At 37.5% G+C, this 13,969-nt stretch overlaps 1 protein-coding gene across 1 annotated transcript in view; it reads left to right on the plus strand.

Annotated features, from left to right (window-relative positions):
• LOC125226516 (synapsin) overlaps positions 1–13,969 on the plus strand; it is a 148,690-nt gene that overhangs the window by 19,528 nt on the left and 115,193 nt on the right. The window contains exons 2-5 of the mRNA XM_048130499.1: positions 2,753–2,878; positions 5,543–5,658; positions 7,688–7,909; positions 11,193–11,353. Of these exons, the coding sequence (XP_047986456.1) occupies positions 2,753–2,878; positions 5,543–5,658; positions 7,688–7,909; positions 11,193–11,353 (625 nt within the window). The remainder of the gene's footprint in view (positions 1–2,752; positions 2,879–5,542; positions 5,659–7,687; positions 7,910–11,192; positions 11,354–13,969) is intronic.

Consider the following 13,969-nt stretch of genomic DNA (forward strand, 5'->3'; position numbering starts at 1 on the left):
ATTGCATGCATTTTATGTGAAGGGAAGATTCCAATGGCAAAATTGCTCAAAAGCTGCAATTTTGCAGCTGCACTAATATCAAAAAAAAATACTTCCATGACAATATTGTCTTCGGTTACCGCGATAGTTACTCCTGAAATAAAACTAGGGAGACGGATGAAATCGCGTATAATGAATTTATAATTCATGCCGACGTTCGAACACTTTACAGCATTCGTGGTCAACGGGTGACTGAGGAAAAATTACAATGTGCAAAAGCTACCCACATACAAGAAATATTAACGAACCATGACCACAAATAATATAGATTTTTAAGGCAGGTTCACACACTATTAATAAAGCTAGATAAAGCAGAATGTTGCGCGAGACCATTGAGATCAACAAATATACAAACTTTAATAGAGAAGATAGATCCAGAAGTACATCTGATACAGGAACAAGCACGACGAAGGCTGTGATTCATTTGTGTTGTATGGTGTTGGACATTTGCAGTTTGTTTTTGTCAATTTTGTGTAGATTAATTGATTAATTGTTTTTTAAAATAGTGATGGTATTTTTTTAATATTGCATAACTGGCTTTATTAGTAGTGTGTGAACCTGCCTTAAATATCTATATTATTTGTGGTCATGGTTCGTTAATATTTCTTGTATGTGGGAGGCTTTTGCACATTGTAATTTTTCCTCAGTCACCCGTTGACCACGAATGCTGTAAAGTGTTCGAAACGTCGGGATGAATTATAAATTCATTATACGCGATTTAATCCGTTTCCATAGTTTTATTACTTCTATGATGTTGATGCAGGCGCTATCATTTTTAATATAGCTAATAAAGTTATTGACGGGTTAACAATTTTTCTTGTGGTAGAGTAGTCATGAATACATGTAATCAAGAAAATGAATAAAATTATAAATTATACCGTAAACTGAAACATAAACATTAATTTCAATTTCACGAAATGTTACTCGACTAGAAAACGACAAGAAGAAATAACACTTGAGCCACAATAGTCCCACGTTATAATAAATCACTGTTAGTCTCAGATACCATTTTGTTGTGAAATATGTACTATGTAGGTAAGGGAAACGAATCTTAGTTGACACATATGTAAGTTGAAACGTCTGTGACAAGAGACACTTCCTTATGTCATTGAGCTGAAAAAAAAAACACGATGTATCTACCAGTGGAGTGGCGTGAAAATTTTCGTTGATAAAGCCGAAGGGGTTTTCGGGATCTGTTTTGTATGGACTTCTACAGATACTGTAGTATTTTAGGGAACCCGTAGGGAATCGAGTTGTATCGACGCCCCACCACTGGTATCTACTTATAACCACGTCCATCCGCGCCAATCCTTAATATCTTACATCTGTTTTAACTCGCATTAGTATTTAGCTTCTCCTATATGTATTAAGCATGCACTTCCTTGAATATTCACATACTAGCTTTTACCCGCGGCTTCGCCCGCGTAATAAAAGTATTCATTAAGATTTTCATTTGGATCCGTAGGGACCGTAGGTTTCTCTGTAGGTATATTTATCTGCGATTATTTCGATTGCACATAATACTTTTGCTTGCAATGATTGTAGAAATATTACACATCGACCACAGCGTAGGTAATTCTATATACGCTGGGGAAACCTTTATAAACATCCCACATAGCCCGTATTTCGACACTATGATCGGTGGGTAAAAAGTACTTTTTTCTATTATCCCTTACAATTTTTTACATTTTGCTTATACTTATCGCAAACGTAATCTTCAAGCAAGCAAACAACGATCGTCTTAGAGCACATTGATTGTAAGAGACCGCCGACCGATTATCCGTATCCCGCTAACGATACCCATATTATCCGTATCCGTATCCGTATCCGTATCGCTATCGCTATCGCTATCGCTATCACTATCGCTATCGCTATCGCTATCGCTATCGCTATCGCTATCGCTATCGCTATCGCTATCGCTATCGCTATCGCTATCGCTATCCCTATCGCTATCCCTATCGCTATCCCTATCGCTATCCCTATCCCTATCCCTATCCCTATCCCTATCCCTTATCAAGATGTTTAATGATATAACACTTTAAGTTCTCGCGCTTTGTACACATATTTAAAGTCACATACAGGTCGAACGCGATTAATTAACATTATTTTTACCTTTTTTCCCAACGTTTCGGCCAGGTTGCACTGGCCGTGGTCGCGGAAGACTGACGTCCCAGCAAAATGTCACCGGAGATGTAAACAACACAAAACTACCCGATATTAATTTATATAAATGTTCGGGGTAGACAAATAAATATAATCTACCCGCTTTTAGTTAATGTTTATTTCCCACCATGTTTATTTTAAAGGTAAAAATAATGTTAATTAATCGCGTTCGACCTGTATGTGACTTTAAATATATGTTTCATGGTTTTATCATTTAAAATTAAGAAATCCCATACAAACTTTCAACCTCTTTTTCAACCCCTTCATCCCTTTTTTTCGAAATAAAAAGTAGCCTATGTTCTGTCTCAGGGTCTAAAGATTGTCTGTTCCAAATTTCATCAAAATCGGTTGCGTGGTTTAAGCGGGAAAGCGTAACAGACAGACAGACAGACAGACAGACAGACAGACAGACAGAGTTACTTTCGCATTTATAATATTAGTATGGAAGTATGGATAGTATGGAAGTATGGAAGTATGGATTCATTTACTACTGTACGACCTCTACGAACCTGCATCTAAGATGTTATTTTAAAATTATTATTTGCAACAGGGACGGCAAGATAGAGCGTGCGGGGTGTCCGGGGATCTGTGGCCCGCAGGCCGCGACCACATCAACCCTGTCTTTCTCAAGCTTCCGAAACTCCTTCACCACCAATGTCAATTACCTGAAAAGAAGGTAAGCTTACCAGTTACCACCTTGTTAAGCGTCTCTCAGAATAACGCGGTTGTGACCGCAAAGATCAGTTGGTCGCCAACGCAGACCGCTGTAACCAGAATTAAACTTTTGAGGGACCCTTAAAAATGTTTGACTCAGACTCACCTCTCTAAAGCGCGCGATTGTTCTATTGTATTGTATTAACGCGTGCGATCAGTGGAATATAGGAAAAATTACATAAAGCTGCAGTAAAGCGCATTGTACCTACTTTTTTATACAATCTATGATCGCATGCGTTTAGTGCTGCGTTTATCGTTTAAGACAACTTAGACAACCTGGCGTTTATTAGTTATCTTGGTTAAGGTATCATTTAGCGTAGAAGAAAAAATAGACTGTTCATCGCATTTTACAGGAGTAGATTCAAGATAGATGCGATGATATGACTTACTATGATACAATAATATAGTAATAGACAGTTTTGTAAATGTCCTTCTATTTTGGATTTTGATTTTTGATATGTTTAATATTTTTAAAAGCTAGTTAAATTCCGGAATCGTTTAAACGAAACTTTTGATTTATTCATTCTTCAAACGCAATGTTGTAACTTGTTGTTATCTACTAGTAACTATAAAATACCTATTTATAATACATAGATAGTTATCATGAATTATGGTGAATAATGGTTTTTGTTTTTTCAGTTTAGTTCCAAATATGGGAATTTTATTACATCTTGTCATCGGAATGAGCTTTAGATGGCTGTATTAAGAATGTGCTGTTTTTAGTTGTTTACATAAATCTGAGCTCTATGCCTGAAATATTTTTATCTATTTTAAATCATTATTTTTCCACGAATAACCTAAATGTTGTACCTCTATGTTCAATTACCTAAAAAGTGCAAGTAACGATGCAAACTTGTTTTTGTAACATTACAAAAAGTGATTTTTTGTTAGTTTTTGCTATTAATTTTACCAGTTTACACCTAAATTTGAAATAATGAACATTAATGAAAAATCTTAGCATTGTTCCAACTGTTTTATAGTTGATTATAAGCGCAACTTTAATTTTATGTAATAATCAGTGTAACTTTACCAGTTTTAAACGGATTCTTATTTCTTACCGATAGTACCTGGTCTTGCACGTGCTTTACATGTTTAAATAAATAAATTTGACTATACCTTTTGCAATAACATAGCATCATCATACCTATATTCTTAATCGAAATTGTTACCTTCTTCGGAACCTGAAAGGCTGGCGTGTGTATTATTATCAGGTACATTCGGGTTTAAAACAGCCGTTTAAAACAGCGTAAAAAGGCCAAGCCGCTTCACCGCGCTTCCACCCCTCCCACTTGAACCTGCCCCCCCGGCCGTATTCCTAATGTTTGCGTGAGTATGGGCGAGTTTTCAGGCGAATAGTAAACTCTCAATAGCCATGGCTATGTAAAATGTGTAGTCATATATACAGAGTGGCTCATTCAAATCGGTCAGTATGGGAATGCCTGAAACTATAAGACATACGAAGATCTGTTCTAAGGAACCATGTCATCGATTTTAATAAAAAGAAAAACTGCATTCATACATTTGAAAAAAAAGCCCGAAGTACGGCAAATCTGTAAATCCTACCCAGCTGGGGAATCGAACCCCATTGTTTAAAAAAAAATAACTTACACTTTTTCTATTCCCTTACTGACCGATTTGAATGAGCCACCCTGTATATACCTGTTATTAGGTACTTATTACACAGTCGATTTGCCGCTGTAATTTCAGACTTGGTTTCGATACCTACCGACGTTGTAAGAAATTACGTGCACAAAGAGAAGGGTGGTCGATATAAAGGAACCAATACATTCTATGACTCTATCTTAGTCCTCGGACTCAACTTTGCGCGGTATCAGAGTTCAAGATTAATACGGGTCGGCCTGTACGCAAAACTCGCCCGTTCTTGCTAAACGTTCGAAATGTCGCTGCCACCCCATACCCCCCGCTGCCACATGTGTGCCACCACTCATCAGCTCAAATTTTATTTACCCACGCCGCTGGTCACACGAACGTTGTTATTTGTTATCTCTAATTACCTACGTCGTACTGATTTACCATAGCGCACAGGTGATTATAAATTACGGTGTTAGATACGTAATACTCACTATCGCTCCATTAAAACACGACTGTACGAGTAGTTAGTTCAAAACACGCAAGTAAATTGGTCATACACAGACTGAGAAATAATACAAAAATACTCTTGTTCCATACAGAGGCGTAAATATTTTTAGGATTTGTCAACCCGGACCAGTTAACTTTGCTACCTCATTAAGTGTCGATAAAGTGTTTAATTTAAGAAAAAAACCTGTTTGTCGGCCCAAAAAAAACCTGCCGCTTTTCAACCCATGGGTCGTTTGGTCCTGGGGTAAATACTAAATATGCCTCTATGTAGTTCCATGATAAAATTCGTGGCTGTGATTATATTCTGCAGTGAGCGAACTTTTCCTAAAGCTTTGGAGGCCATAATATTTACTTTATACCTTAAAATGGAACTAAAATCTGTGTATGAGCCAAGCATGCAGGCTTGAACAAGTAACAACGCGTCCATCGTCAGTGCATGGTCATTCGGTGTCGTGTAAGAGAGTGTGGCTACATGGTGTCGGTTTCCCGCGGCGGTGGCCGGTAGCTCAGCGGAGGCGTTGCGTAGATTCAGCTCGGGGGACCTGCAGAGCGAGTGCGATGAGGGCGAGGTGGACCCCTACACCGGCCGTCCGGCCACCACCAGCCAGCCTAAGCCGCAGAACCAGAGGCCCACTTCACAGGGTAAGCCTCAACATCTACTTTATATTACTTTATTTAAAGATCGATCTAATATCATTCACGAGGACGGACGTGCAAAGTTGACAAATTTAATCTTTGATGACAAATCTTACCAAGACAAACGTCCTCGTGAATGACATGATCTAAAGGTAGTATGTGGTTACTTACCAATAAAAACGAAATTAATTTATAGCTCTAAATGGAATGGAAAAGCTCGCTTTCCAACAAAACAAAAATTGACATAAGTAGGTATTCAGAACATGAAAATTCATTCCTTACAAATTGTAACTTATAATTTATACAGAAGCACAAAAGAATCGTCTTTGAGCCCATTTAAACGGTCCTGCTTTAACGCTTCTATTATCCAAAGGAAAATCCTTTGCATCTAATGATAAATTAAATCCTTATATTTTCTGACTAATTTTAATGCAGAAGGGAAAGCATTTATCTTATTTTAATATTAAGGATGATAACATTGATAACTTTCAGGGACACGAAAAACTTTAATATACGTCAAATATTAGATCTAGATATAGTTAACATGGATTGGATTAATTTATATATTTTCAAATAGTAATGTAACATTGTTTTTACTTCACTGGTTACATTTTCCTGAAACAAACTTGAAAACTGAAGGCAACTGAGAGATGGAACACTTCTTAAAACTCAATTCAAGTCCACTCCTCTACAAAATGAATGCAAAGTGGATCACAGTCCTCGCACTCTCATACAATTTGCCCGAAAATGATTTCCGACTATTTCCTGCCAACTCGAGAGCGACGACAGGGCACGGGAGCAGGAAATCTGATTTGGGAGCCTAGCTACACATTGTCGTGTCCTTTCCTACCTTAATATACTAGATTAGTCGGATCCTTGGGCTAACTTGGCCTCTGATATCCCTGCAGAAACTACTATCCTGGTATTATGTTTATTTAGGACTACACATTTGTGGATAGAGATATGTTAGGTTAGGATAGAGGTATGTTGGCCTAGCCAAAGCAATAGCTGCTATAATAGACAACTTTGTGTCTATAGCTATTGCTTCCGAACGTGAATACGCTACGCACCCTGCGTTGAGAGCGTATGTAGATTGATGATTTTGATTTCAACATTAAATATATTAATATTATATGGAGTTCATTACTGGGTTCATTGAAACTACACAGTTTAATCAGTTCGCTCAGTAAGGTGTGCAAGCGGAAGCCATAGGAAGTTTGTCGCTTGGCAATTTATGTGAGCAAACCCGTTTAAATTCACAATTTCAGGATCTTGAAATTCTCGAATAAACTGTAATTGGAACTAACACGGGACCGAAAGCTTAACTTTTCGGACTGAATTCAGGTGGGAAATTTTCCCACGAGTTTTTACAAAGTTATAAACCCGAAAAAGGCGCATGAATCTACATACTTGGAAACTTTTCTTGTTGTTGAAATATGTTGAACCATAGTTTTCTTGTTTTCGTTCTTCGGGTTGTATTAGTTGTATTACTTTCGTCCACGCTTCAGTTTTTGTCCACTTCACGAAGTATTAGTATGCAATTTGCGAAATGTGTTTAATTTGTAGGAGATTAATTTAATATATTCTTTAGACAATTGCAATAAATTGAGTGGGTCGGAAGATCGTCAAGGTGGCGAAAACTAGAGCGAAATAAAGACAATTACCATAAGCTTAAAAATATATAAATAAATAAATAAATATCGGGGACACCGTACACAGATCAACTAAGCCCCAAACTAAGCAAAGCTTGTACTATGGGTGCTAAGCGACGATATACATACTTATGTACATAGAAAACATCCATGACTCAGGAACAAATATCTGTGCTCATCACACAAATAAATGCCCTTACTGGTATTCGAACCCAGGACCGCGGCTCAGCAGGCAGGGTCACTACCGACTGAGCCAGACCGGTCGTCTAGATATGTCTTAACATTCTCAATATGATAATTAAATGATAGTTATATATGGTAATTATATAAGGTAAGTGATTAATAAGTTTAAACTTCAATCTAACCTATTTTTGATTTGCTAGCGACCGGCGGCAGCATCAGCAGCACGGGCAGCGGCAGCGGCAGCGCGGGCCCGTCGGGGCCGCCGCCGGCGCCCAGCTCCGGCGGGGACCTGTCGCTCAACCTGCGCGGGGGCTCCCGAGGCACCTCCGCCCCGTCCTCGCCTGCCAAGTCCCGCGAGTCACTGCTGCAGCGCGTGCAATCGCTCACAGGCGCTGCGAGGGATCAGGGTGCCAACCTGTTAGGTGAGACTCCATATACTAACAGGGTCGTTATTGGCGCCCAGCTCCGGCGGAGACCTGTCACTCAACCTGCGCGGGGACTCCCGAAACGCCTCCGCCCCGTCCTCGCCCGCCAAGTCCCGCGAGTCACTGCTACAGCGCGTGCAGTCGCTCACGGGCGTTGCGAGGGATCAGGGTGCTAACCTGTTAGGTAAGACTCCAAGTATTAACGGGCTACCGGCGCCCAGCTCAGGCGGGGACCGATTAATACCATAGCATTAGCGGTAGAACATTACTACATCATTAGCTTAACCTGCACGAGGTCGCCCGAGTCCCCGTCTTCGTCCACTTCAAGTCACTTCTGTAACGTAACGTGAGCGGTTGCCCACGAGCGAGAGCTTCAAGTGATCAGGGTGTTAACTTCCATGGTAGACTCCAAATGTACCAAAACATGCTGGATACTAAGTATATTTGTAAGAAATCAATCGGCTATATCTATTTACCTGAAAGAACCATTCTATACTTAGATAAATTACTTGTTATCCTAAGAAAATTTTAACGGATTGCAAAGTAAATTGGGTACAACAAGATTTATAACGAATAGTATATTGTATCGAGTAATACAGGTAATGCTTCGAGCCAGTGAAAAGGTTGTTACTAATAGAATCTAGTTTGAATTATACGGTACGAGCAAAACTTTTTTTAAAAATCAAATATCCTTGTGGTGATCAGTAGGTACCTAACTAGGTACATACTTATGAAAGAGGAGAGGGGTTACTTGTCTATCTACCACAAGGGTTTAAAATAATGATTATTTATTTTGTTAGTTCCTCAAATCCTCATATTGTTGTACTTTACATTAATACTCTTAACATTTTAAGTAACTAGAGTAAAAGAGAAAGTTTAATAAGTGTTGGCGATAGGTACTTACTTAGGTTTACGAACCTTAGTTATGCCATTAAGACCAAACCCTTTTATCTTAATGCTTTTTTGTGGTAGGCACTGCTAATAGAAATCCCTATCCCTTCTGAATGGGTATATCGCACTGAAAACACCTACCTACTTATTGCAGTCTAACCACTTGTAGGTATTATCAAGGTATCTTCCCGTGGGTGTCGTAGAAGTCGACTGTGGGATATGGGTTAAATTGTGGCGTAGGCGAGAGGCTGGCAACCTGTCACTGCAATGTCACAATTTGGATTTCTTTCAACCCCTTTTTGCCAAGAGTGGCACTGAAACTTAGTATTCATGTGCTCTGCCTACCTCTTTATGGGATACGGGCGTGGTTATATGTATGTATGTATGTATGTATTATACAATCATTATTCAAAATTCAACTTTGACAACCGAAAAGAAGATCAACACAATAGGCAATATAAACGTTCCAATCCAATTATCTTTACGTCACAAAAATTAAATTTTATTTCGTGTTATGCTAAAAACAGCGAGACCCAGGATTATGTAAATTTGATTGAACATAAGCCTAATTAAGTCTGGATACTTTGGTATATTAACTTAGGTAAATAATAAATTCGAGTACTTACTACCGTGTAAACATTTTGAGACTAAATTTAGCTCTCTAATGAGATTTCCTCTGTTTAACAAGGAGCACGGGCTTTAGTGAGATTGAATATTTATTAACTTAATCAGAATTTATGACGGTTGTTCTTGGTTTCTGTTTGTTACAAATTGATGAAATAATTTGACCTCGATGAGTTTGCTTCTAAAAATGTTTATGTACCTTTACTGAATTGTTTTCTCTTTGAAATAGAAACATAAAATATTACTCATATATTTATTTATTCAAGAAACAATACAGGTACTGTGTTTGAGGCCTTAAAACTTATCTAATTCGAATTACATAAGCTAAAATGTATTTATGATTAGATGAATTAAGACAAAATATGTCGTAAGACTAACGCTTGTAAGGAATTCTTATACGCTCTTGTATTGGGTAAAATAAACTACGTTACTGTTATCCCATCTGACCTCATTAGAATTTAGAACTTTTTCCATAACTGGTATCAACCCGTTATATATACAGTTCCGTTTTAGTTTCACCCAGCTCAACTTGCTTGATCAATGTTTCGTAAATAATAATCCATTTCTAAATACTTCGAGCCGGGTGTAAGCCGCGAACCTATGTATACTGTATTATAATATTTGTAATCCAGTGTATGATAAACGACCGTCCCTTCACCGCCGAGGTACGGAGCCGGAGGGTATATTTATAGGGTAATTATTCCTCGTTATTTTTAATCAACATAGAACGGTTATACTTAAATTAAAAGGCAGGCTTTTAATGTAAAGTCTTTATTTTCACGATATATTTACAAAACGATAACAGGGTGCGTAGCTGAATGGCACAAACGCTCATGAAGCGCTCGTAGATATCTATCTCTATCGCTCGTGCGTATTGGCGTGACAGAGCCAGACTACCTTTCGCGGCGTTTCATTTTCGTTTTGCGTTGTAGAAATGCTATTTGGCTACGGGGCCAGGAAAGAAAAAATCATCGCGCTACGTAACATCAGGCAATGAGTCGAAATTGAAAATTCTGATAGATTTTCTCCCTTGCCAAAAATCTAAGGAATACGCGAAACTGACTGCAGCCAACGTAACTGAACGGCAATAAAAATAAATAATATTTTCCTAATTTATATTGGTTTCAAGAAAGCACAGGCAGTCTTCCTGCATAGTGAAACTGTAAATATTTAAACGCTGTTAAGAAGTCAAAGTAAACACACATTGCCTGTGAAACAGACATTCAATTTGCTATTCATGAATTTAAAATTGCATCCGAGCGGGATAACAAGTGATGTTCAGGAATAAACTAGTTTAGACTAATTTTATGTATGGTTGGAGTAAAATATTTGTTTAGTTCCCACTGAAAATTGGGTATTTTAAAATACTCCAGTCACTTCAAACTAACTAGAACTTACTAGATAATTTCCTTTTTCTCACTCTTCGGGTTAGTCTTTCCGTTGCCCAAGATCGAGAAAAACTTGTTGATAATTACCTATATTGGATGTTTAATAAAAAAATATTATTAGGTAGATAATAATCATTATCAATAAGTTCCATCAACATCATGATGCTTAGAAGTCCTGCACGGGTAGCATGGTCGCGCGATAGACGATAAAATATCAGGCCGTCCCTATCGCACTATTAGTAAGTGCGATAGGGACGGCCAGATGTTTTATCATTTATCGCGCGACCATAATTGCCTGCCTGATCACGATATAATTTCTTAGTAATTTACGAATATGTAGCAACTATCGGTTTATTTTTTGTATTCCGTTTGTACAGGCAGCGTAACATCGGTGACGTCAGTGGGTCGTGGCTACAACCGCGACCGCTGCGTGACGTTGTTGGTCGTTGACGACCAGAACACCGACTGGTCCAAGTACTTCCGCGGGAAACGGCTGCCCGGCGAGTGGGACATCCGAGTGGAACAAGCCGAGTTCAGGGTAACTATCCTCTTTATCCATACTAATATTATAAATGGGAAAGTATGTGTGTCTGATTGTTTGTCCGTCTTTCACGGCAAAACGGAGCGACGAATTGACGAGATTTTTTAAGTGGAGATAGTTGAAGGCATGTAGAGTAACATAGGCTACTTTTTCTCTCTTTCTAACGCGAGCGAAGCTGCGGGCAAAAGCTAGTATTCTAAATATATATTTCTTGTATAGGCCGCGTATCGTCGGTCACATCGTTGCGTGAAGCAGTTGGCCGTCGACGACCAAACTGATTGGTCGGAGACTGTCTTAAGAGTAGACCAGGCCGAGTTCAGGGTAATAATTCTCATCCATGACCACAAACTGCAGTGGAACAACTTGGTTATAATTTATTATTACGTAGAATCCGTTTCCTGCGCCGTTTGTACTGTATGCCTACCATCTCCAATTCTCCCTCAATTGCTCAAAGGTTATCAATCAATCAATCAATCAATCAATCAATTTATTTTGCAATAATAAGGGTTTGATTACAGATATTATTCAAAGTGAAGGTACTCCTTAATTAGCCATTCTTCATAGCATGCAAAATATTCACAACTATTTACATATGTACAAATCTTAACTAAACCATGATATTTCTACCTTTCTAAATGAAACATACCTACTACCAACAATCATTACATTAATATTAAATGATTTTACATTAATTAGTTAAAAAATAAATAATACATTACATTGAATAAAAATTAAAAAAAGTCAAAATTACATTACATTAAATACAATTAATTCAAGTCGAAGATACGTTGCATTAAATTGATTATAGGTTAATTAATCAAAAAATCACTTAATTTATAAAATGAGCACTCTCTAAGCCACTGACGCAACGTTCTGTTAAACTGACAGTCGGGCACTTCTTTCACATATTGTGGTAAGTTATTGTATATATTTACACACATTACCGTACAATTCTTCTTAAATCTGCTTGTTTTTTGTTGTTTTTCCACCACAAGTCGGTCGGAATTTCTTGTATTCCGTGGGTATAAATCTCTAGCAGTTTTAAAGAGTGAACTGTGCTTTCTCACAAATTTAGAGACTTCTTCAATATATAAACATGTCAGAGGTAGTATACCCAGTTTAGAAAATAAGGGTTTACAGGAATCTAAGGGTTTAACTCCACATATAGCACGAACACATCTTTTTTGAGCAACAAACGCTCTCTGAATGTCACCACCATTTCCCCAAATAATCAAGCCATATCTTAATACAGATTCTACATATCCATAGTAGGCAGCCAAAACAGTGTTATGGTCTGATGTTTTTCTTAATCTATGAAGGACATACACAAATCTATTTATCTTATTACACACATCATTTATATGGTTATTCCAATTTAAATCACTGTCAACAAATATGCCTAAAAATTTTGTTATGTCATTTTCTTTTAATTTATGGCCATTATAAACTATATCTAAATGCTGATTAATATTATTAAAATTAATGAAATTAGTTTTATCTAGATTTGTCTTTAGGTTATTACGCTCAAGCCAGTTTACGACAGTATTTACCGTCTCATTAACCTGCGATTCATGGTGGTTAATGCCCATAGAAAAATCATTCGTAACAACAATGGATACGTCATCAGCGAATAAGACACATTTGTAATTAATTTTATCTACGAGGTCATTGATATACACTAAGAAAAGAAGTGGTCCAAGAATACTCCCTTGTGGTACTCCAAACTTATTACTAATAAACTTAGATCTATGACACATGCTTATATTATTGCTGCTGATATTTTTTAATTCCACACATTGTGATCTATTCTTTAGATATGAGTCAATCCACTGCAAGGCTGGTCCTCTAACACCATACGATTCTAGTTTACTTAGCAGTTTATCATGCTCTACGAAGTCGAAAGCCTTTGACATGTCGAAGAAGATAGCAGTTGTAAAGTTTCTATCATCATACTTTGTGCCTATCTCATGTATAAGATTAAACGCTGCTAATGCTGTGGATTTGTTTTGCTGAAATCCGTTTTGTTCATTTGCTATTATATTGTACTTAAGGAAATAATCATTTAATCGTGTCTGCATAGCCTTCTCAAAGATTTTAGAGAGTACTGGCACTAAGGCAATCGGTCGATAATTTTCAATGTTAGCTGTGTCTCCTTTTTTATAAACCGGCTTTACAATTGAATACTTTAATTTATCGGGAAATTTCCCAGTTTCTAAAGACAAATTAATTAGGTATGTTAAAATGTGTACCAGTTCGTATTTGGATTGTTTGATTACATTAGTTGCGATATTATCATAGCCCACGGCCTTAGTATTATTCAATGAAGTAATAATATTTAGGGTATCTTGTTCAGTAAAAGGCATCAGAAATAAACTGTTTGCGATCCTCTTTGTGCCGGTTTCCAATCTCTTTGAAAAGTTTTGTCTTAACATATTTGTAGAATTGACGAAGTGATTGTTTAGCTCCTCCGCGAGGTGAGAAGCCTGGGTAATAATTTTGCCATTTATAACAAGTTTGTTTATGTACCCATTGTCCTGAGTAGACATTACTTCTTTTTTGACAACATACCATGAGGCTCTGCATATGTTTTTACTGTTACGTATAAATTTACTA

Source organism: Leguminivora glycinivorella, chromosome 5 (assembly GCF_023078275.1).
Source record: "Leguminivora glycinivorella isolate SPB_JAAS2020 chromosome 5, LegGlyc_1.1, whole genome shotgun sequence".
Taxonomy (NCBI): domain Eukaryota; kingdom Metazoa; phylum Arthropoda; class Insecta; order Lepidoptera; family Tortricidae; genus Leguminivora; species Leguminivora glycinivorella.